General features: G+C 50.9%; 2 protein-coding genes across 9 annotated transcripts in view; one reads left to right on the forward strand and one right to left on the reverse strand.

The window, feature by feature from the left end:
• Positions 1-20,125, forward strand: CCDC157 (coiled-coil domain containing 157). 8 transcript variants are annotated; one of them, XM_032786434.2, is made up of 11 exons: positions 1-65; positions 1,428-1,740; positions 4,907-5,078; positions 5,852-6,560; positions 7,617-7,694; positions 8,570-8,760; positions 10,414-10,590; positions 11,282-11,450; positions 14,582-14,721; positions 19,359-19,444; positions 19,775-20,125. In XM_032786434.2, exons 1-11 carry the CDS (start codon positions 11-13, stop codon positions 20,043-20,045), a joined length of 2,361 nt encoding a protein of 786 aa, XP_032642325.1. In that variant the 5' UTR covers positions 1-10; the 3' UTR covers positions 20,046-20,125. The 8 variants fall into 8 exon arrangements, 6 of the variants coding, with proteins under 6 accessions (XP_032642325.1, XP_032642329.1, XP_032642332.1 ...); XM_032786435.2 differs by lacking the exon at positions 1-65 and adding an exon at positions 207-419 and having other exon boundaries at positions 1,382-1,740; XM_032786436.2 differs by lacking the exon at positions 1-65 and adding an exon at positions 207-419.
• RNF215 (ring finger protein 215) overlaps positions 10,227-24,311 on the reverse strand; it is a 20,104-nt gene continuing 6,019 nt past the window's right edge. Inside the window, exons 10-11 of the mRNA XM_032786430.2 lie at positions 23,766-23,837; positions 10,227-10,238 (exon numbers count right to left, since the gene is read on the reverse strand). Of these exons, the coding sequence (XP_032642321.1) occupies positions 23,815-23,837 (23 nt within the window). The 3' untranslated portion in view covers positions 10,227-10,238; positions 23,766-23,814. The remainder of the gene's footprint in view (positions 10,239-23,765; positions 23,838-24,311) is intronic.

A 24,311-nucleotide genomic window follows, 5' to 3' on the forward strand; every position in this document is an offset into this window, starting at 1 on the left:
CCCAGTTGGGATGTTCTATTCTGGGGACGGCCAGGGGTGCCCGCAGTGCAGCGATACCAGCCGGAGTTGGTACAGTCCCGTAAAGGATGCGGGGACAACTCATCCGGCTTGTGTCGCTGGGAGGCGGGGACTAGGGGTTGTTCCCACCGCGGCAGTGTTAGTGTATTTCAGACGGAGCGAGGGCGGCAAACTCGGAATGTTCCACTGAGGGAACGTGGGGGGGAACTCGCGTGACGTTTTATTGTGGGGGAAGGAGCAAGAAGCTCGCCTAACATTCTATTGGGTGGCGGGGTCACTTCGCAAAGAGGAGGGCCGGGGCCTGTGCGGTTGCCATGGTAACGGGTAGCGCGGGGCAGGCTGTAACGGAGGCACCGAGGCTCCGGTTCCGCTCCGAGCGGGGGGCGGCGGCCGCTCGGCAGGTGGGTACCCCCTCCCCGGGCCGTCCCGGGGCCCCGTATCCATGCGGTCCCCATCCAAGCGCTCTGCCATGCTCGGGGCATCGGGTGTTTGCCCTTGTCTCGCGTCGTGTAGCCAAGGAGCTTGGCGCGTTGCGCGGCTGCACAGCAGCTCTGGGAGCGGGGCTCTCCGAGCTGCTACTCCGGGTTCTGCTGTGGGACTGGCTCCGTGTCCAGTCGGCTCCCCGTTTGCAGACGGGTGTAGGACCGTCCTCTGGTGTCTCCCGGGGGCTGGGTTAAGTCCGTCATCTTTTCAGAGCACCTCGAGATCCCTGCTGGGAAATGGCTAGACGCAGGCGAAGTGGAAAAGATGGAAAAGGCACCGTCAGTGCTAGTTGTTGCATGTAGAACACCCCCCCCCTTACCTGTATACACGTGTGAAGTGTAATGCTGGTCTCTGACCTGTGTGCATGTCACTGCTGTCTACTGGATGGAATGGGAACTGCTCACCTGTGTGGGATGCCTGGCACCTTGATCTCTGCTGTTCTCTGCCTCTGGTAGCTTAGGCTCCTGAGGACTGAAATACCCTTTTCCACCTAGAGTCTTTGGGCTCAATAGAGGGGTAGCTGGGTGAACTTTAATAGTTCTGAGTTTCTAGAGGTATTCTAGAGGTCACACTAGGTGTAATGGTCCCTTCTGTCCTTAAACTCTATGGGACTAGTATCACAGGCTCTATACGACTAACAACTAAAGGGGATTCTGTGATTTGGAACAAGAGGAGATGAGTTTTAGTCCCATTGTTGTGAAGTTCCAGTAGCACAACATGCAGTATAACAACAGCTGTGAAGTCTTAGGACTTGTTACAATTTTGTACATTGGGCCATAACTTTTAAGCCCTAGCAGAAGTGACAGCACTTTATCCCACAGTCATGAAGAGCTGAGATGTACAGTAATGAGTCTGACCTGCCTTGATTTTCTTTCCCTAGGGGATCTGCTAGTTAATTTGATGATCAGTGTTGTTGTCTGCTGCAGATCTATCCATCCATCCTGCCAATGAGGGGCCTTTTCCTATTGGTGGCCTAAAGTCAGCTGACAGAATGGCATACCTGCTGGGCAATCCAAATTGCATGGAGAGCTTGAGGAAGGACATCACCGATCTACAAGGAGCCATCATTGATGTCTTCTCCCGGGCTGGGGCAGTGCGTTATCCCTCCTGGAAGTTTCCCAATAAAATGTCCTGTGATCTGGATCTGGTGGCTTTGCTGGAGCGTTATGACTATGTGGAGAATGACCCTGAATTTACCCAGCATTCCCATGTAATGCTTCTTGAACTGGTGATTGACAGGTGAGAGGATGAATACATCTCAGATCTGTTACAAGGTTGATCAGTGGACATCCCCAACTCCTTTCAGAAATGCCTGTTGGGAAAACAATACATTTATACAGACCATATATCTGTGTTCAGGTCTTTAGAATCACATACGTCTGGAAAGCATGGAAGATGTTTCTGTATGCAGCCACTTATCAATGGCTAAGCAGCTGTATTTCTTCTTTGAGAAATATCTCTGCAGATCCCTACTGTTAGGATACCTGCCTCTGGCACCATGAGCATAGATCTGCATGTGCAGTATATTCAAAGATCTTGAATGGCTTTTGGTTATCTAGCAGTATTTCCCTGAAATTCTCTTATGTGGTGGGGTTGGTAGCAACATATTTTAAGGTTGCCTGACATTTCCCATTATAAAAGCCAGTTTTTAATTAGTTATAAATTTACCAAAAGTTGATGGTTTGTGCTGAAATGTCCTGTGCTGGATGTCTGCCACAGGCTAAATCTTTTGGGAAAGTTTCAGCCAAAATGGTTCAGCCATTTCCAAGAATAGGGAAAAATGTGTTGTTTTGGCAAAAACAATTGTTGATCTTTGAGAAATTCTAACATCCCCATACTTTGGAGTAGGGACTTGAAATTTGGCCTGTGTCAGGGAGGTGTCTTTTGCTCTTCATATGAAAATCTGCCCAAATTTGGCTGTTATAAGTCCTTGAAAAATCTCAGTTTGCACATGCTCAGTAGAGACTTTTTAGAGTTTAACTAAAATCTCTGAAGATTCCATTCTCATTGATTATGCTCCAGCTCATCACTGGTTTTGGTGCTGACCAGACTGTGCACGGGTCATATCTACAGAGTGACTGAGCATGCTCCATCCCCTCACAGCTCCCAAGTGTGACTGCACTGTGCATGCCTCATTCAGTGGACAGAATGGACCTGCTCTGGGGATGAATCAGGACTGTATAATGAAGGAGCCTGTTGTCTCATTTGTGGAAGAAGTTGGAAGGTGTTTAGTGAGTGAGGCAGAGGATTGTGGGAAGAGAAAGGAGGGCCTCATGGTTCAGCGGGTTGAATGCTACCCTGGAGAATTGGATTCTATCCCTGCCTCTCCCACAGAGTTCCTATGAGTGTTGGGCAAGTCACTTAAACCAAAGTTTTCACAGGTGGTCCGTAAGCGTGCTCCTCATTTTCAGGGTGCTCAACATGAGAGCCTGGGGCTTAATTTGCATTAGTGCTGAGCACTCCCAGTTGCAACTGACATCAATGGGAGCTGTGCTTTGAACATCTAAAGTGCTATATAATGGTAAGTATGTTGAAAAATCAGGTCCTAGGAGTCTAAAGTTGGGCACTTAAAACTAGTGGATACTTTTGCCCTGTGTCTCAACTCTGCAGGAGTCTTGTGAAGAAAAGTGAATGTTTGCGCAGCAGCTACTGTCGTGCTGAGCGTCATAGAAAAGTCTATGAGAAAATTAATAATTCAGTCTTCAGAGTAGAGTTTGAATGATGTGCAGTGAACAAGGCCTGGGACAACACAATGAACAACAAGGATAAAACAAAATATTGAGTAACAGCTGATCCAGTGAGCACTCTCCATCGTGCACTGAATGAGGCAGAGGTTCTGTGGAAAAAATGGCAGGAGATCGTGTAATTAAGGACTGTGCATTGGCACAAGGGGGGCAAATTAAGAATATTCAGACAACCTTCATTTTGGCATTTCCTAACTTTTGGGTGCTTGACTTTGCAACCTTAACAGTGTTCTTTTAACACAGATTTTGTGTGCAATGTACAAAGGGTTTGTGAGTAGAGATTTGACAGTTACATTAATACTTGGTATTTCTAGAACACTTAATTTGTTCAAAATGTTTTACAGCCATGAACTAATTAATCCTCACAGCCTTTCATCTACACTAAGTAGATGAGTGTTGTTATCTCCAGTTTGCCAGTTGGGAAACTGAGGTACAAGTGAACTCAGTTGCTCAAGGCCACCCAGCTGGTGAATGGCAGAGTGGGGCTAGAACTGCATTTCTTGAGTTCCTCATCCAGTAGCCTGTGTTGACTTCTCGCATGTATAGTTATCAATACAGATGTCAGTTTTATATTTTTAATCATGGCTCACTTACTAGGCATTTGGGAAGTGAATGTGCTTTTACCATCGGCTTGAAGTAAAATGGTGCTTAATTTTAAAAAAGTAACTCTCAGTGCAGCTTCTCAAGACTGGGCCCGAGGGTTTGGCCTGTGTGGGAGCTTTGGGGCTTTACCTTTGTGAAGGCTTTTACTTTTCTTTACTATAAAGAAAAGTAAAAGAAGTACCTCTGTAAAATCAGGATGGAAGGTAATTTACACGGTAATCAGATTCAAAACACAGAGGATTTCCCCTCTAGGCAAAACTTTAAAGTTACAAAAACAGGGATAAACCTCCCTCTTAACGCAGGGAAAATTCACAAGCTAAAACAAAAGATAATCTAATGCATTTCCTTAATATTACTTACTATTTTTGTAATATCAGATGCTTAGTTCAGATATGGCTTAGGGAGATGTATTTTCCCTGCCCTGGTTCCTCGCTGACCATAAAGAACACAAAGGAACAAGAAACAAAAACCTTCCCCTACAGATTTGAAAGTATCTTCTCCCCTATTGGTCCTTTTGGTCAGGTGCCAAGCAGGTTATTTGAGCTTCTTAACCCTTGACAGGTAAAGAAGGGATTTACTCTTTACTCTTAAGGAGGGCTTTTATGCTACCCTTGGCTGTATGTTTATGACAAGGCTCATTTAGGCTCTCCTTGAATTCATCCACCAGCTGGAAGGCCAAATCACTGGGCCACATACCCCCATCTAAAAGCAGAGGTCATGGCTTTGAACCTGTGCCACTGGGAGAGGATAGTCAGGCCCTGAACTTGGAGGAATGTTGCTCCATAGAGTGATCCAGAACTGAAGAGTTGCACAAGTGCTGACCCACTTGTGCACCACTATCCAGCCCTTTAGGGTAGAGAGGGTCCCCCTGCCTTGTATCCACCTCTGAACAGCCTAGGAAGCTGGGGTTCCCCTCTGGGGTATTTTGTGTGCCAAATGCTAACCCTGGGCCACCTTCTTCCTCAACTTGCAGAGTAGTAGTGACCTACAGCAAAAAGCCCGCTCCCAGAGAGAAATTTCATGCAGCTCTAAGCCGCGGTTTGTTTCTGTCAAAAAAGGCTGCTGTTGCTGCTTCAGAGCTTCACAGGCTACATGGAGAATCTCATCAGCGAACAAGCTGTGCCTCCCTCCCAGGCAGTGGGACCCTGCATGTCCATTGGGCTGGCTGTGAGGAAGTACTGGAACAGCACACTGAAACTGGGAGCGCTCCAGCAGCAGCTAGTGACTGAGGTAGGATGTGCCCTAGCGATGCTGGGATCTATGTCATATAGGATTTGCTATACTAAATCAGATCGTGGTTGAACCTTCAGTGATCATATTATACTTTGAAGCATGAGCTTTGATTAACCTCATCTAATTCTCAGAACTAGCTAAAATGATATTAATGGCTGTAAATATTAGCCAGCCCCTTTTAAAATCCAGCTACTGTATTTAGCTCTCTGGCCTGCTGCAGCAGGGAGGTCTGCTGGCTGCCTACATGCAGTATGATCAAGTAATGCCTTTTGTTTGAAATTTATCTTACTTTTTTCAAGTAAGATAAATTTTCCTATTATCATTGTCCCCTTTGCAACCTTAACACTGTTCCTCAGTCACGTTCCCTGGAATAATTCTCTTTCCCAGGATAAATAGTCTCAATATTTGGCAGACTACCTCCCAAGGGAATCCTCCTCTTTGAACCTATTCAATCTCAGAAAAATGTAGAAAAGGTGAAACTACCAAACTTGATCGCTGACATTCCCTCCAGTGAGGATGTGCGAGGATTCAGTCAGGCTTTATCGGTGTTGTACTTTTGGTTCTGTCACCAGCAGTGAAGCAAAGGAGTCTCTGTTGAGTTAGAGGAACTATTTGTTTCCCGTTTCCTGTGTTCCATTTTTTTAAAATGAGCACCATTTTACAGGCTTTCCAGACCAATTTTGGAGCATCTGTTCTGTGAAGATAGTTGAGAATAATTTGTTTAAACGTGATAGCAAATGTCTTCATTCTCCTACGTTTCTCTCTAATAGAAGAAATCTAACAGGAAGGACAGCTCTGCACTGAAATCTACCCTGCAAGATGTGAAAGCTGAGAATGAGCATTTGAAAAGCTGCTCACATGTGATTTCAGAATCAGGTGCATCATTAGCCAGTGCCCAGTCAGCCATCTCATGTCTACCACAAACCACCCATGGGCCAGACTGTGATTTCTCAGACATCTCACAGCCACGTTCTGCATATGGTGTAACCAAGAATGTTTGTAGTGTCCATTCTCAGACAATTGAGTCATCTCTGGTGCCCTGTGATGCATGTGCAAGTGGCCAGGCCAGCCTCTGGGAGGTCGGTAAAGCCATCATCAGCATCTGCCACAGCCAGAACATCCCTTCATCCCTGGGTAAATTCCAAGAGATGGTTGAGGAGACCCTAGGCAACAAGCCACTCACCGCTATGGACATGAGTTTCTGGGCATCAGAACAGAGCAAAGACCTCTCCCGTATCAACAAACATCTTGGGGTGCTGATGCAGCTGATAAACCCTTTGAAGGCAGAGCTGGAAGAATCTGAGAAACAGAAGGATGAACTGAGGAAGCAGGTTGAGGACTTTGACAAGCTTTTTCAGAAAGAGAATGAGACCCAGGAACGGCAGAGGAAGGAGGCTGAGCAGTACCTGGAGGAAAAGATCAAAGAGAATTTGCAGATCACAGCCAAACTGGAGAAGGACAAGGAAGATCTCCAGACGGGTGCAGTATCAGTCCCAGCTTGTCCCTAGTCAATAGGTGTTTTCATTAGACACAACCAGAGTCCTTGGTGAAATCCTAGTCCCATGGAAGTCAGTGGGAGTTTGGCCATTGACTTCAATGGGATTAGGATTTCACCCCTTGACAGTTGATTGTCCCTTTTAAATTAACTCTTATGTTCTCCAATCTCTTCTTTCTCTGTATTTTTGGTGGCCAAGAGGGCAGGTATTGCAGACTCCCTACTTCACTGCTGCTTCTGAAGGGATGACTGTTTCCTACTCACTCTCACCTGCTGGGCTCTTTTTATTCCCTCCTGCTCTCCATCCTCTTGTCATCAATGCTTGCTCGCTGCGCCTAGCAGGCCACAAACACTCTACATATGAGCTGATGAGGCAGGCGGGGGCTTTTCAGAACAGTACAGTAGGCCTTGTTGTAATGTATCTAACTCACTAGCCCATAAAGCAGCCATTCAAAGGGAGGGAGATATCCTCCCTAGGGGTCAATATGGTATCTTCACAATATGCAATCTGCCTGATCCTCACCAACCTAAACAGTGAGAACACTGGTGACCTGAGTCTGTTGATGCAGCTGTGCCAGTGGGTGACATCTCTCTCTTGCTGTCTTTCCCCCCCCGCACACACTTGGTGTGATGATATGACATGTTTATTGGGATTCTGGCATTGGTGATGAGTGGTGCATTATGTAGCATGTCCCTAATGAGTGTCAATAAAACCTTCGCCCCGTCCCATCCTGTGTTCTCTGTGTGTCACATCTGTTTCCAGAAAAACTGTTTCACAGCTTTTTTCAAGAGTTTTTTAAACACATAAAGGTGCTATTTTCCATATCCCTCTGGCTGAAAGGCCAGGTGTCTTAAGACCAGAAGTTCAGTAAATAATACATTTGATCAGCGATGTCATTTTTCCTGGCTCCTTCCTTTTGTGAAGCATAGAATGATGCACTCATTTGATGAGAAATGCCATTGTGTAATTGTTCTTTGTAGATAAGTGCTGTAAAGGACCTGGGAGGTCCTTGCTAAGTCATTTGTTCTGGTTGCTTTAGGAGCGCTTGTGCTGGAGGGGAGAATTTCCACCTTGCAAGAAGAGCTGCTGTCACAGCAAGCTACCATGCGAGATCTGGGTAAGAATTCTCATGGGCTCATCCATTCAACTGATCTCATCCATAGACTTTATTCTCCTCTCACACTGTTTTTACACCAGTGTAGTTCTGTTGACTTTAGTGGAGTCATTCCCGATTAGCACTGGTGTAAGTGAGAGAATCAGCACCAATGTATTTAAATGACCTCCATCGTTGTAGTATCTGAGTGCCTTCTAACCTCCACTGCCCAGGTAACACACTAGGGAGAATCCTGGGGGCTGAGGCAAGATCCCATGAGCCTCTCAGAATCTCAGCCACTTCAGCACAGGGAAGAGAAGCCTTGGGGCTAGGTTATTCCTTACAGGGGTGGGGAGCTGTGCTGCAGTGGGAGCCACAGATGGACTCCTGGCTGACTCCCAGAATTCCTCCCAGGGCTCTTGGTTGACTGTTCTCTGCCACCCATCAGATGGGTATAACAGTGCTCCCCCTGCTCCAAGCCAGCTCTTGGTACAAAGGTAGGCCCATGGCTTTAGGAAGACTCTGCTTCCTGCTTACACAAGGGGAAGACTCCATGTGCCACCTTCCCCCATCTCATGCACCCATACAGAGCCAGCCACAGTGTGGCCCTTAAAGACTAACAGTGCAGCCTGTCTACCAGGCTGATACGTGTATGTGTTTGCCCTGGGGTGCTAGCACCATGTGTTGGGACTCACAAGGTTGCAGGCCCAGGTGAGGGTGATGGCTAGCCTTCTGGAAGGGGATCTATTACAGAATTTAGGTCATACCAGAAAGCTTCTTCTCGCCTCTCTCATCCACTTCCCACAGGGTCATGGAACCTGGGGAAGGAAGAGCCCATCTTTCCCATTATGAGCTCCCCCAATCCACAGCTTTGGTTACAGGATGTTGTGTATTCACAGAGCTGACCAAAAGCACCCTGCTGGAGGAGATGAGGACTAAGATGGACCACAAGAGCCAGATGACGAAGCTGGAAGACCAAGTGCAGCTGCTAACCAGCCAGTTGGAGAACACAAGCCACGCGCTCAGTGGGGCCACTACCCAGCTGGACAAGGAGAAGGCCAAAGTAGAAAGCATGCTCAGGCATGAGGAGGTGCGGCCATGGCAGGAAGCAGACCTGTTGCTCCCTACCTTACCCGAATCTAACTCCCTTCTACTCTCCATTAGGCCATTTCTGGCTGGTCCTGGTCCATGCTGCTCTAGCCATATCTCTCCTGTCATCCCATCCCTTCTGTTCTGTTCCTTCTGCTGCTGCCCAGGCTTGTTTTCATTTAAGGCTTATGCCAGGATTGTAAACAGGGTCTCTGTGGGAAGCTGAGGGCTCAGCTCAGCGTTCCTGCTCCCCTCCCCGCCCTGTGTTGCTGCGCTTGTACTTTCCTGGCAATACCTTGTGCTATCCCTTTGATCAAGAGCAGCTGCACATGGACAGGAGGAGCTGTGCACCTGAGCAATGTTGCCATTTTACTTGTGCACCGTCACCCTTACCTGCAGGGGAGCTGCCTTCTGAGAGCAGCCTGTCTGATGGATGGTTGGAACTTACCTTTGTCAGTATCCCCTCTGTGCCTATTTCATACCCTCAGCGCAGGGGCATTTTGCTGTCAGTAACACACTCACTTTTGAAAATGGCCACTCATCAGTTCCAGCATTCCAGGGAGCGCTCCATGCTTTTGATGAAAACTGGAGAAGCCTGATCTCCCCTAGAACCAGGCCCACTGGCAGACATGCCAAACCCACAAAATTACTGCAGAACTTGGGCTTGTTTTTGGCTTAATTGGCTTGTCAGTTGCTTGTTGGCTAGTTTTTGGCTTGTAGCTTGTTGCTTTTTTTTTTTATTGGCCCCGGCAAGCAGGGGCAAGTGGGGGGAGAGAGTCAGGGGTGCACAGCTGGCCCACCACAGTCCCAGACTGCACACTGGAGGAGGGGGGGGCGGAAATCTAGTCACATAGAGTGTTGGGGTTCTTAGGGATTGGCTTCTTTTGAAATGAGATTAGCTTGATTTCTGACTTATTGTACAATCCGGGGTGCTTATTTACCGTGTGAAAGTTGGCAACTGTGCCCACTGGTGCCCATTTGGTGCTGCAGGCAGAGGAAATTCTGGTGCCCTCTGCTGCTACCTAAATATATCATAGGCCATAGGCGCCAACGTCTGCTTTGCCGGGTGGATGCCCCACTCCCCCATCCCCACCCCCACACCACCCTCACCCCACCCCCATTCCACCCCTTCCACAAAGTCCCCATCCACCCTTCTTTTTCCCACCCCCTTTCCACCCCCATTCCATTCCCTTCCCCCAAGTGCCCATCCCTCTTTGCCTCCTCCCCTGAGCACGCCATGTCCCTGCTCCTCCCAGAAAGTCCTAACTCCTAAGCACTGCCAAACAGCTGTTAGGCAGTGGGGCTGGGAGCAGGGGGGAAAGAGAAGGATACTAGGGCTAGGAGTGGGTAGCTTGGCTGCCAGTGGGTGCGGAGCACCCACTAGTATTTCCCTGTGGGTGCTTCAGCCCCGGAGCACCCATGGAGTTGGCACTTATGTCACAGGCTGCGGCATACTAGTGGGTCACACACTTCCTTGGTGATGTAGGCCAAGCTGAACACCCAGTTAGGCTTCTGTCGCCTCCCTCCATCACACACACTGGCCCGCCCCTCCCAGTTTGGTCTCCTGCCCGCCCCTCTTTATTATTATGCTTCCTGCTTTGAAGCTACTTGGGTGACATCTGTACATATCATCTGCCTTCCTCTTTCTGTGAAGTCGCTCCAGGCCAAGCAGAGGGCCCTGTTGCAACAGCTGGACTGCCTGGATCAGGAGTGTGAGGAGCTGAGGGCCAGCCTAGGCGAAGCTGAGGATGACAAGGCTAAGCTGGCGCATCAGCTGAAGGAGACACAGACCGAGAAGCAGCAGGTTCAGGGCCAGCTCGAAGCCCAGCAGGTCAGTGTTAATGTCTCCAGAGTAGCAAGGAGTTCCTTCAGCAGTAGGGGCTCCCCTGAGAGGCAGTGAAAGGAGGGCTAGAGCTGCACTGCTGAGCTCCAGTGGAGGAGGGGGTCATTAAGAGGCTCAGAATGAATGCCCCCTACTTGGGTACACAATGGAGTACCGGTGAGCTTGGAGCGGGGATGGGTGAACAGGCTACACTGCACAATGATGGAGGGTTGAGAGAACAGTGAAGAGCATTGAGAGGGCTTTCTCTTGCACTGGCTCCAGCCAGGCCATCTGTTCATGGGTCACTCCTGAGAACGCTACTCCATTTTACTCAGTCCTTCTCCCTCTGACTGATGGGAATTTGTTCCAAGCAAGGAGCAGGGGCCTCAGGGACTGGCCTTCTCAGCAGAGGCCTGTTAGGCACTGAAGGTTGTGGGCATTCCAGGACAAGTGCCACGTTTCTGTCTGGTGCTCCCACACTGAAACCCTATGGCTCATTACATTGGTGTGCAGCTCACTGCACAAAGAGATCAGATTCAGCCCTGAAGGCAATGTTACAGCTGCATGATGAACTCTTCTCCTCTCCTAGCCACTTTGCAGCACCCCTCTCCCCCTCCCTTGGGCAGAATCACTCTGAGCTGGGACCACAGCAGGAAAGGAGCTTGATGAAACCTAACCATACTCCTCCTGTCCAGTGCAGCAGCTAGTGGAGAACCTGCAGCAGGAGAAGCTGAGCTTCGAGCAGACCACGTCCGAACTACTCAGGAACATCTCCGAGCTGGATGAGCTGCTCCAGGAGCTGAAGGAGAGGGAGAGGCTGCTAGTGTCCTTTCCAGACCTCCACATCCCTGCTGAGACGCAGTTTGAGTGTAAGAGAGGGCGTGGGATGGTGGGGCAGAGGGCAGCAGACATTAAGCACCTGTGCAAGACGTAGCACACACCAGAGTGGATGGTAACAGAGTTCTACCCCTTGCCCCCACCTCAGTAGTGCTCATCCACTGAGGTGCCCTAGAGGGCACAAATCCCCCAGCTCACATACATGGGAGTGTGCGATTTCCAGCAGCTGTTTTAGAATTACACAAATATAAAGATCAGACTTTCAATTAAACATAGAAAAAAATCAGAGTTGCAGTCCAGAGGGCTCACCCATGAGACAAGTGACTATGAGATGTGACCATGTGACTCTATGCTATGTTACAGAGTGCAGCTGTGTATTCTGTCTACATCCCCCTAAACCCACCTTTGGCTAACAGTCAGATACAGCTGATCTTGGCCATGTGTCCATAGGAGAGATGTCTGGTGCGATCTGGACTAGAGGTTCCTCCGGTCACACAACATCCCTGCAGATCAGGATGGCATGTTGTTAGTACAGCAAGACAAGATAATTCCACCTGGAAAGGTTCTGCTAGCAGCCTACCTGCCCCACTGTTCTGCAGTTGACGGGTTGCATGGTGCTTAGTGAAGTGTAACTGGGCACAGCCCTCCATAGTTACTCTTGCTACCCCATGTCCTTTTATAACAAAGAGCTCAGTTCTCCACTGTATCCAAGCTCGGTCTGCTGCAGGGAAGCAGGAGGGAGCATCCTCAAGAAGTGAGCATCAGCTTCACCATCCTGCATGCCTAGTCCCAGTGTAAGGTAGAGCTGCTGAGGAGTAAGGTAATCAATGACTTTATGCCAGTGGAGTGCCATTCTACCATGCCCCTAGTGCTGGAGGGTGGGCGGGGGATGCAGCTGGTGCAGGTACTAAGTGGCCATATCAGCCAAAGAGTCTGCCCTAAAGCCTCCAGCTAAGGGAAGAGATTGGTCTGAGAACATGTGGAAGCTGCTTGAATGTAATGGGGTGGGGGAAGATGCATCTCAGTTCACTTGTTCAGCATGTTCCACTTTGTGGTGGGATGTCGCGTCACTAAAAGGGGAAGCCAGCAGCATGCTTCCAGGGGAAACTTTTGCTGGGCACCTGGACCCTGGAGGGGTAAGATGGCTGCCCTTTGGAGTGGAGACTGGTCTGTGGTTCAAGAACACAGCCTGGTCTCCAGTGCTGGCACTAATGCCCAGAAGGTCAGGTGAAGCACAGAAGCCACTGACAGATAGAGTATTGGGCATGGATGAGGGCTGTGGGTTAGAGCAGTGGTTCTCAACCAGGGGTCTGGGGCCCCCTGGGGGGCCTCGAACAGGTTTTAGGGAGTCTGCCAAGCAGGACCAGTGTTAGATTCACTGGGGTGCAGGGCAGAAGGTTGAAGCCCTGCTGCATGGGGTTTAAGTCCAGGGCCCTGAGCAACTTAGCTTCGCGGGGACCCCTATTCTGTGGGGCCCTAGACAGTTGCCCTGCTTGCTATCTCCTAACTCTGGTCCTGGCTTTTATAAGCAGAAAACCAGTTGTTGTGGCACAGGTGGGCCATGGAGTTTTTGTAGCATGTTTGGAGGTGGGGGTGGGGGGAAGTTCAGAAAGAAAAGAGTTGAGAACCCCTGGATTAGAGGGTGGCTGGTGGGTGCAATAGGAGATTAATGAGGACAACACAATCCTGGCAAAGTGGCAGAGACTAACTCCAGCTAAGAATGAGTACCCTTGTAATTCTTGCTGTCCTTCAGAGTAAGCATGGCAAGATCAGAGGTGTAATGGGATGTGCTATTCACCGCTCAGCAGTGTCTCCTCATGGTTCAGCTGGGGAATTAGCTCACTATAGTCCATTCCATTGCCTCGGTCACTTGCTCTACAGCTTCTCTCTCACTCATCAGGAGCTGTAGCCTCTCTCCAGCCAAGTCACCATCATCCTCCCCTTTGGCGCCTCATGAGTCTCTTCCCACAAGGTCTCAGGCAGTCTCCATCTCCACTGCACCACTCCCACAGCAGCTGGTAGGGGAACCAGGCCCACCCTCTGCACCAGGTTCCAGTCCAGGGACCCTCAAACCCACAGTCCAGGTCTGTGCTCTCTTGGACTTTACTGCTCCTTCCCTGGACAGCTTCCTGTGCTGCCTTTTCAGGCACCTGCTCTCTCCCTTGTATCAGGGATGCATCTGCAGGCTCCTCTCCCTGCCACCTCTGCTAGCCTCAGCTCCTCAGTTTTGTAGATTCTCCCACTCGTTCCTGCCCAGGTAAGCTTAATTCTCAATGAGAATCATTGTCAGTTAGCTCCCTCGCAGGTGCAGCCTATGGCTAATTGGCCTCCCTCGCCACCATAACCCCTTCAGTACCAGTGTGGAGTGAACACACCATCACAGGAGGATTGTGTCACATGTAGCTTGTGACCGGCTGCCCCGGGGTATGATTTCTCTTACTAGCTTCGTACCCATGGGAGAGTCACTGGTTGGAGGCTGGTCTCCTACTCCTCCCTTCTCCTCTATTTCCCCACTGCCTTACACACAGCACAGACCCTCCACTCGCATGCAGTCCCTTTAGTTACCAGAGAGATCACGTGCTGGTTAACGAGAATACAGCTTTCTCGGTACCATTGCTGCATCCTCTCTGCTTTGGCCCTGCAATGTCTGTGCCTTTTGTTTTTAACTGGCCTGCTGTTTTTGTGGCATAATTATTGTCCCTAAGACTACATGAGAGGACTGGACCAGCTAGTCTGCTCGTGCTTTACAGCGGGGTTCTCAGACTGGGGGTCGTGACACCTCAGGGGATTGTGAGGTTTTTACATGGGGGGTCACGAGCTGTCAGCCTCCACCTCAAACCCCGCTTTGCCTCCAGCATTTATAATGGTGCTAAATATATAAAAAAGTGTTTTTAATTTATTACGGGGGTTGCACTCAGAGGCTTGCTGTGTGAAAGGGGTCACCAGTACAAAAGTTTGAGAACCACTGCTTTACAGCATTTCTAGCAGTTACCTGCACATGCTCCAGGGCTGTCAGTGCCAGGAGGCAAAGGGGGATGTCCTTCTCAGGAGGAGTTAGGGACGGACATGCACGCATGCATGCGCCAGCCCTGCTGTATCCAGAGGATTTGTGCACACCCACTCCCCTTGCCCCATTGTGAAGAGGAATCCTGTTTCATTGCAGGCACTGGAAACATTACTGATGACATGGAAAAGCAGCTGCAGGCGAACAACATCCGCATCAGCGTCCTGGAGGAGGAGAACTCTCGGCTCAGGACCGCACTAGCCAAAATGAAAGAGGCGGCGCAGCAAGGTGTGTTAAAGGTGAGTCTGACCCCAGCCACCTCTCAGTGCAAGGGAGGCCAGCTGTTGAATAGCAATAGGCAGTCGGCAATGCAGGCAGAATCAGGGGTCAGTGCAACAGTGGGATCCCTACTGGACATGGAGGGTCCATGACCCATCCCATGGCCCCTGGGGCTCTGGAGCAGAGAGGCTGGAGGCCAATCCCATGGTCTCTCTAGACTTTGGGGATGGGAGATTGAGGCTTATGCGTTGCTCCCTCGAGACTGTACAACTGAGGGACTTAGGACACATCCCACTCTCAGTAGATTTTAGGGATGGGGAATAGAAGACCCGTCCTGTGGCTCCTGGAGGTGGTGGGGCTGGGGAATAGTCGACCTATCCAGTTTGGGGCTGGGGAATAGGAGGCGTGTCCTGTGGCTCCTGAAGGCTGAGGAATAGGTCATCCTTCCCGTGATTCCTATGGGGGCTGAGGGCCTACTGTTCTTGGGGACTAGAAGCTCAGGACCATTTTCACACAGCCTGTGCTCCAGGACTAATCCCACTACCTCTGTGCTCTACAGCTGAAGGTTTGACTCTGCCTCCCTGTACTTCTCAGTGAGGCTTATATGCCCCATTCCGTTCCCCCTTGCAGCAATGCAGTCTAGTAACGAGCACAGTTGTAAGTCAGAAACAGTACGAGTGTGGGCTCTAATTTAAAATAGAAATGAGTGCAGACTGTTGGAATGTGCCAGAACTGCTGTGAGGCCTTGGGTGGAAGTCACATGACTTCCTTGTTCTATAGCTGGCTCAGCTGGAAAACTGGATCTAAAGAGCCACTGCGTTTGGACTGAGGTCTCCTGAATAACCCAAGTCTGGAAAGCTCTATTGTCACTTCCTCAGCATGGGCCTAGGTGGGGGGCGTGAGCAAAGCTCTCCACTGAGCATGGCACCTGTTCCAGAGAGCAATTATTGTATTAATATTCTTCATGTGGGCCTGAAGCCAATCCTGGGCTCTGCAATCAGAGGGCTCTGGGGTTCTTCCTGGGGCCAATCCTGGGCTCTGGGATCACAGGGAGGCTCTGGGGTCCTTCCTTGGGCCGATCCTGGGCTCTGGGATCACAGGGTACTCTGGGGTCCTTCCTGGGGCCAATCCTGAGCTCTGGGATCGCAAGGTGCTCTGGGGCCAATCCTGGGCTCTGGGATCACAGGGGGGCCCCGGGGTCCTTCCCTGGGGCCGATCCTGGGCTCTGGGATCACAGGGGGGCTCTGGGGTCCTTCCCTGGGGCTGATCTTGGGCTCTGGAATCACAGAGGGCTCAGGGGTCCTTCCCTGGAGCCGATCCTGGGCTCTGGGATCACAGGGGGGCTCTGAGGTCCTTCCCTGGAGCCGATCCTGGGCTCTGGGATCACAGGGGGCTCTGAGAGCCTTCCCTGGGGCTGAAGCAGTTTAGCATCAGTTTTGTATTTCACAAACAAAACCCTGTGCTGGCAAACGAGCAGTGAGTGCAAGGACTGACCCCTCTTCCCAGGCCCTGGCAGAGCAAGTGAAAGAGCAAGCAGCTGAGCTGAAATGGGTCAGCACCACATCAGCATGTGACATGTAAGCTCTTGTGCTCTGCTCAGCACATGCTGCCAGACTAGGCCCTAGGCATGCTCACTGCACTGAGCAGCCCTCCCTGGCCTGACTGAGTGCCAGCAGGCCCAGTAGAATTAGGAGTTACAACAGAGTCATTCACTCAGTGGAAGCAAAAGCCTAAGGGCAGCCCTGGGGTTCCCATGACCAGGGAGCTGTTTGTAGACTGTGGTGAGAGAAGCCTTTCTCTTCCCAGAGCAGGCTCCTAGAGGCTGCATAGAAAAGCAGACAATGAGTGCTGCTGAACCCATGCCTTGCTCTGCCTGGGAGCGGGACATGGGCTCCAATACATTGCAATAGCTCAGGCCATGTCTGACTGACAGTACAGTCTGTTCTTTGCTAGGCTTAGTCCAGTTCCTCATTTTTCCCTCTGATTTTGGAAAGGGAAGACCCTTCCAGCTAAACGTCTGGCCAGATGCACAGGGTAGTGGTTCTCTGGTAGCTGTGGACACTATGGCTATTTTCAGTGACAAACAGCAAAGAAAACCCCTGGCTGGAGTGCAGTGAAGACACATACAGCTCCTGACCCAAAACCCATAGGGGTGTGGGGGGATCTGTCCAGTGGCATATCCAGGTTCTAACAGAGGGAGAGCAAACACAAAAAAAAAGGCGCTACCCGCCACGAAGCAGCGAAGAAAAAAAACAAAAAAAACCCAAGTCTTGCTGCCGAAGACTGAAGAACCCGCTGCTGAATTACCCGCCACCGAAGACCCAGAGTCACTGAAGGACCCACTGCCGAAGACCCAGACGTGCTGCCCCTGCTGGGAAGTGCCCCCGAGTGTAAAAATTAAAAAGACGCCACTTTGGGGGAATGTGCTCAGTGGGAGCGGCCACTCCCCCTGCTTCCTCCCCAACTACGCTACTGGATCTGTCCAGGCCTTTAGAGAAGCACTGATGGGGGCTTGTCCATCTGTCTGAGCTTTAATTGTGATCTCATTTGGAACTCACAAAAGTGAGGACTTAATCTCACCCCTCGGGGCAGGGAGCAGTAAGACAGGAGCTGTTAACCAGAACTGTAGAGAAAGCTAATGGTCTTCTCTGGCTCGTTGTATGCTGGCCTCTTCGCCCAGCTTTACTAGTGTCCCCCAGGCACACCCAACAGCAGCCCTTCTTGCTGTACACTTGGCCCTCTCCACTCATCGTTACTTAGCTTGTAAATCTTGGGGCAGAGATCCCCTCCCCTTGTTGGGACAGCGCAGATCAGGACAGTGCTACACCAATACAGATAAATACGAATGCTAGATTTGGCCAGACTGAGGCCCCCCCAGTAATTGCACATAGGACAGTCACCCCTCTCACTTAAGCCCTCCCACTTTTCAACTCAAACCTGAGCCCTACTCTTGGGAAAGGCTGCTGCAAACAGATGATGGAGTTGCATGTTAGTCAAGCCTAGTGATTAAGGGTTCCTTAGCTCTATTACCAGGGCAGACGAATATTAATTTAAGATATTTTCTAGCAAGTGCTTCTGCTTCTATGCCGCTCTCCGAGCCTGTGCCATCCCTTGGGCCACAGTTGCATCATGTGCTGTGTAGACTGCAAGGAAGGGTTGGTTTAACATTCTCCTTGTTAAGAGCAAGCAATAGGCTGAAGGCATGAGACTCGGCGGGCCTGACTCACCATTGGCTTGCACCTTACGCTGTCACTTTCACCAATGCCAAGTGCTACCAGATGGGGAGCATTTCACACCCATTTGCACTGGATAAGGAACAAGGCAATGGGGAGGTAGGTGCAGCATGTTTGAAGAGGTGACAAGCTCTGCAATGGTAGCCTCCATGTCAGGACCCTGCTCCTAGCGCACTGCTGCTGGGAGATGCCCACAGCTGCTAAGAATGAAGTCCTAGCTGAAAGAAAAGCTTGGGCCTTTTGGAGCCTCTTCCTGGAGGTGAGCCCAGCACTACAACAGTGGGGAGGCTGTGGGGTCCGGTCATGGGCCACAACAGTCAGGCTCAGGGCTTGTTGAAAGGAACATGAAGCTCATGCCTGTACTTCAGCAGCTACAGCTACACCATGGCAGCTGTGCCACTGTAGCGTAGAAGCTTCCTACGTCGACAGGTTTTCTGTTGATGTAGTTAAGCCACCTCTCCGAGAGGTGGGAGCTAGGTCGACGGAAGGATTTTTCCACTGACCCAGCTGTATTGGCCTAATTTTGTGTGGAGTCCAAAATTTTTCACAGCCCTGAGTGCTTTAGCTAGGTCTATCTAATTTTTAGGTTTAGACCAGCCAAAGTTCACAGAAAGTCAGAGTGTGAATCTACCTCACCTAGCCTGCTGCGCACAAACTCCATAGCTCATTTTGATCTCCCTTGCATGGAAACAGGATGAATCAGAGCTCTCTGTGGAAGAGTTAGTTCACAGCAGCAGAGTCCACAGGGGTGCTCAGTGCATGGTGGACTAATGCAGGGGAGATTGACACTGGGTTTGTTGCAAACTTGGTTTATGTAGACAAGAATAACAGTAAAGGTCTGTTCTTGAGACCAGTTTCCATCTTGTGTCCAGACAGCATCTGTTGCACTGGTCCCACCCTGCTGGGGTGACCCAGCAGAATTAGCCCTACGTCTCTGGACCAGTGGAGCGTGGGCCTTGGACTGGCCCTCTACACAGGGCCAAGTTTCAGTCATCTTGTCAGTGCAAGGCCCTTTCCACAATGGCTCAGCCCATTCTGGTCATCAAACAGGAGCATCCAAAGCCATGGCCTCCAGCTGGGAGAAGGCTAAGCCCAGAATGGAGTGGTTTCTTGCCAGAGAGATGGTAGGAGAGACTTTCCCCACACCCTGGAGCTCCTTGGGACCAGAGCAAGGAAAGCACTTGACACTAGATAACACAGGCACCCACAAACACTGGAGGCTGTTGAGGCCTAGATGTTACCCATCCAGTTCTGAGTCAGTCCCTGACAGACATCAGCCATGATAGCGCCATGAACGAGGTGCACAATGCGGAGGAATGTTCTTTCTGATGCATCCCAGCCATGGCTTCCTGCAGATGCAGGGGGAGCTCCCAGCATCAAGCTGTGACCAGAGAGGTTCTAACCCTGAATTCTCCTCTCCTCAGCTCATCCCGCAGACCCAGCTCTGGGCTCACTTCTCCAGGACTGGCTCCAAGGACAGCATGACGGACCCCCACAAGGCTTCCACAGGGTGAGCAGGCCTGCTCTAAACACCCTCCGCCTCTCCCTGGCGAAGAGCTGCAGGGCTTGGTTTGCATGGAGACTTTGCATGGCAGGAATGATGTCCCTAGCCTCTGTTTGCCAGAAGCTGGGAATGGGTGACGGGATGGATCACTTGATGCTTACCTGCTCTGTTCATTCCCTCTGGGGCACCTGGCACTGGCCACTGTTAGCAAACAGGATACTGGGCTAGATGGACCTGACCCAGTAGAGCCTAGTCTGACCCAGTAGAGCCACTCTTATGTGACTTTCCCTGCCTCAGGGGCAGCATCTCTAATGCCTTGTCCTGCTTCTCCTACAGCAAACCTGCCCTCACACACAGACCTCCAAGCAGCACAGTGCCCCGCCGGCTTGCGAGTGACCAAGCCAGCAGCCAGAGCACGGCACTCCAGAGACCGCCAAGCAGCCAGCCAAAGCCATCCTCTGCAGAGGCCATGTGGAAGGCAATGTCCTGCATCTCCCTTCCGGGTGAGACCTCGGCCATCACCACTTACGCCAGACTGAAAGGGAAAGGCAGCGCAGCCAGAATCCAGGCCCGCTCAGCTCACAGCCCCAGGAATCACCAGAAATAGAACCCCAGGAGAGCAACCCCTGCTGGAGGTGTTCAGCTAGGGACACAAATAAAGCTGTTTACTGTTCATCCCCAAGGCTCCCTCTGAGTGCAGGGCTACTGTCTGTGACAGTGAAAGAGCCGCAAAAGGGCTGTGCCACGTGGGAACCCAGGGCTTCTCTGCCACTCACCTGCTCCCTAACTGGGATGGGCCACCTGCTGGAGTCAGGGCGGTCAGCTTGTGGGGGACGCAAGTTTTCAGATGACACTAAACTGGGAGGAGTGGTAGATACGCTGGAGGATAGGGATAGCATACAGAGCGACCTAGACAAATTAGAGGATTGGGCCAAAAGAAATCTGATGAGGTTCAACAAGGACTTAGGATGGAAGAATCCCATGCACTGCTACAGACTAGGGACTGAATGGCTAGGAAGCAGTTATGCAGAAAAGGACCTAGGGGTTACAGGGACAAGAAGCTGGACATGAGTCAACAGTGTGCCCTTTTTGCCAAGAAGGCTAATGGCATTTTGGGCTGTATAAGTAGGGGCATTGCCATTAGATTGAGGGACGTGATCATTCCCCTCTATTCAACATTGGTGAGGCCTCATCTGGAATGCTGTGTCCAGTTTTGGGCCCCACACTACAAGAAGAATGTGGAAAAATTGGAAAGAGTCCAGTGGAGGGCAGCAAAAATGATTAGGGGGCTGGAATACATGACTTACGAGGAGAGACTGAGGGAACTGGGATTGTTTATTCTGCAGAAGAGAAGAATGAGGGGGGATTTGATAGCTGCTCTCAACTACCTGAAATTGGATTCCAAAGAGGATGTGGATCCAGACTGTTCTGTGGTGGCAGATGACAGAACAAGGAGTAATAGTCTCAAGTTGCAGTGGGGGAGGTTTAGGTTGGATATTAGGAAACACTATTTCACTAGGAGGGTGGTGAATCACTGGAATGGGTTACCTAGGGAGGTGGTGGAATCTCCTTCCTTAGAGGTTTTAAAGGTCAGGCTTGACAAAGATCTGTCTGGGATGATTTAGTTGGGGACTGGTCCTGCTTTGAGCAGGGGGTTGTTCTAGATGACCTCCTGAGGCCCCTTCCAACTCTGATAGTCTATGATTCTATGACTCCACGCCTTGCAAACGGCATCTCCTCGGGTGGAGGAAGGAGCATTGGCAGCTCCACAAGGAGAATCAGCCAGACGTCCTGGAGCAGCAGGATGGCTGCTGTGAGGGAGACTGCCCAGGAGGAGATGGGAAGGCAGTTGGCAAATGAGTGCAAGAAAAGGGGTGGGGAGAACAGGAAGGGCTGTATTGAGTGACTGCTATATAACAGCATCCACTGTTCTATTCCTTTTCAATGGCTCTGTTACCAAGGTAGGCTCTGAGACGTTAGAGATGAAAGACTAGCTTAGATCAGACTGTCCTTGCCCCTACAGGGAAAGGACTTGGTTCCCAGAGAGAGGACAGCGCTGTTAGTAAACTAGTATTTTACATTTAAGCTTAGCCATTCCTTAAAGAGCCTCTGATAATTACTTTATTACAATTCATGAGGCTTCCCACCACCTATTTCATGCTGGTCAACACCCATGCAATTTCTCCTCCCACCTTTATCCCACATTAGGCAATACCGTTTGTCGAGGGCTTTTAACAAAGCACAGCCAACATGCCTCCTCAGTCTGGCAGGGGGAACGTGCCCATTTCACATCTAATGCTATAGCACCAGTTTACTGGACTGAGGGAGACTAAGTGTCACTGGAACCCACAATAAGATTCAGCAGCAGAGATGCCTAGAAACTGAACCAAAGCGAGGCTCAGCAGATGTTCATTAACCTCAGTGTAGAGGACTAAGCCCATGCCACTGCATTCTATGCCACGTTCCACACTCCCCAGCCTGAGTCATGGCATGCAGCCCGTGGAAACCAGTGTCCAGCACGCAGTGGGCTTCTGATGGAATCCTCTGCACTATACTAGGCAGAAGGCAGGCTAGATGATCGTAATGGTCCTTCTGGCCTTGAAATCCATGATCCTTCATCAAACTAGCCAGGCTGCATTGCATGCAGGTTCCTGTAGTCCTCACCAAAGTGGCCCGTGGATAGGTATATTTACACATCCAGCTGAAGCCGGGGGAGGCAAAGGGAGCTGGCTACGTGCCCAAAGGAGAGATGCATGGGCTAGCAGGCTAAGTATAGGACTGGGAGGCAGGGCCTCTTGAGTTCTGATACCAGCTTGGCCACATCCACCCTCTGGCAAGTTACTGGACTGCTGTGTCCAACCTGGAGATCACACTATCCCTGCGCTGTGAGCAAAGACTACTGTCTGGCATGTATCATGCCCTGATATTTTTATGGACCCTGAACCTGCAACCAAGGCAATAACCAGGTCACCACCTTGAACTCACAGCAAGAATCAAGCCAGGCTCTTTTCCATGGCACACGGCTCTTTCAGCTTCTCCACTCTCTTGGGAGGGACCCTTTCTAAATGGCAGCTGGAGACTAGGAGAGAAAGGGGCTTACTAGCCAGGCAGAGGGAAACTGCAGGATGTAGGGGGGGAAATCAGTGCTGGATTGTTTTGTAAAAGAAACAGCAACAAGAGCAGTGCAGGTTTCTTCTTGCTCTAGATTTAATAGCGCAGGTGGCTTTACAGACATGTACAGTGAATCAAATCCAGCAATCTCTGGTGCTGAGTGGGGCTGGGACCCAGCAGGGCAGGACTCCCATCAAAGGCCTGGACACTGCAACACATCCACGGATATTGTTCCACCCCTGCAGCTACCTCATGCCATTCTCTCTAATAAGTTAGTATAAATAAAGCAAGCATTCAACCCCTCCCCACTTCCTGCCCCTGCCCTCCAGCAAGGTGATCGCCCAAGGGCCAGTGAGAAGGGAAGCATGTCGAAAGATGGCAGATCAGCGCAGCTTCCAGGCCCCCTCCTCTGCTCCAGGTGTGGGCCACCACCCTGTGAGGGATGAGAGGGGCTCAGCACTGCCTTTGGTTACACCCAGGCAACCCCGCTGAGATAGCCAAGAAGTAACCAAGAGCTGAGCCAGTCCAGGGGCTCCTAGCAGCAGTCATGGGAGTATAGAAAATAGAGATTTATAAAAGGAGAGAGTAATCATCCGTTAGGAGCGCTGGGCACGGGAAGACTAGCCTGCCCCTGGGAGCACAGAGAAATCGGCTTACAGCAAAGTGCTTGCGCCAGCCACACGGACCAGTCTCTCCCATCGTAGCTGGAGCTTCCCCGCTAACCCTTTAAGACTTTGCCTAAGAAGTCTGGGATCCCCTCCTTATTCCCCTGAGGGGGTCTCAGATGCCTCCTTAGCTTATTTTACCTGCCCTCACAACCCCCACCCCTCCAAAGACACTACACTAATATCGACAGATCAGCTGCCCAGATGCACTCCCACCCCCTACACACACACTCAGAGGCCAAGTTCTGCCCTCCCTGATCTCCGGGGGCTCGCATAGATTTAAGACAGGGCAGAATTTGGCCACATCCATTGCCACACTGACCCTGCCTTCTACCCCTGCCAAACAGGACTGTCTGAGTGCACGCTAAAGGGAGCAGAACCTTTCTTCACCCCAGTGCTCAGGTTCTCGCTCTCTGCTGCCTGGGGATAACTGCTGAGCTGAGCATACAGCCCTGAGGGTCTGCCCAGCCCTGGGGCACAGGCACAGTGCTGCTACTTCCCCCTGATCAGCCACCTGCTGTGCTGATGGAGCCACTTTCCTGGTGCCCCTGGCCCCTGGAGTGCAGGTGGCTCTATCCCGGCAGAATGTCCATAGGCCAGCTAGCTCTCACTGCAGCAGTTACCTGGAAGGGAGATCAAGAGAGACAGTAACCCCTTCACTGCCAGACAGCTCTCCCTAGGGAAAACAGGGCAAGAAGCTGCCACAAGATCCTAAACCCAAGCACGCAGTTACTGTGTACTTAACACACCTCCCTAGAACCCCCCAACACCACACCCTTTCCCCAGAGCCCACAGCCCCCAAACCTCCCAGACCCCCTACTGCAAGCATGCTGAGATCACCAGGGTGGGGGCTGGGAGACCTAGCCTCATATTTATGCCACAATGTGTGGACAGCCTGTTATCGCAGCTATGAGGCTCATTTACTGGGTCTGTCCCGTTTTTGCATGTCATCGGGGGTGGGGTGGGGAGGGAAGAAAGGAGTGTCAAAGGAATCCACAGCCAGGTCAGCCCCAGTCTGACGGTGCTGTGCTGGGATAAGCCGAACAGTCACTGCCCTCTAGCAGCCTCCCCCAGGAACTTGCAGGGCTTTGCCCACA

This window comes from Chelonoidis abingdonii, chromosome 22 (genome assembly GCF_003597395.2).
Source record: "Chelonoidis abingdonii isolate Lonesome George chromosome 22, CheloAbing_2.0, whole genome shotgun sequence".
NCBI lineage: Eukaryota > Metazoa > Chordata > Testudines > Testudinidae > Chelonoidis > Chelonoidis abingdonii.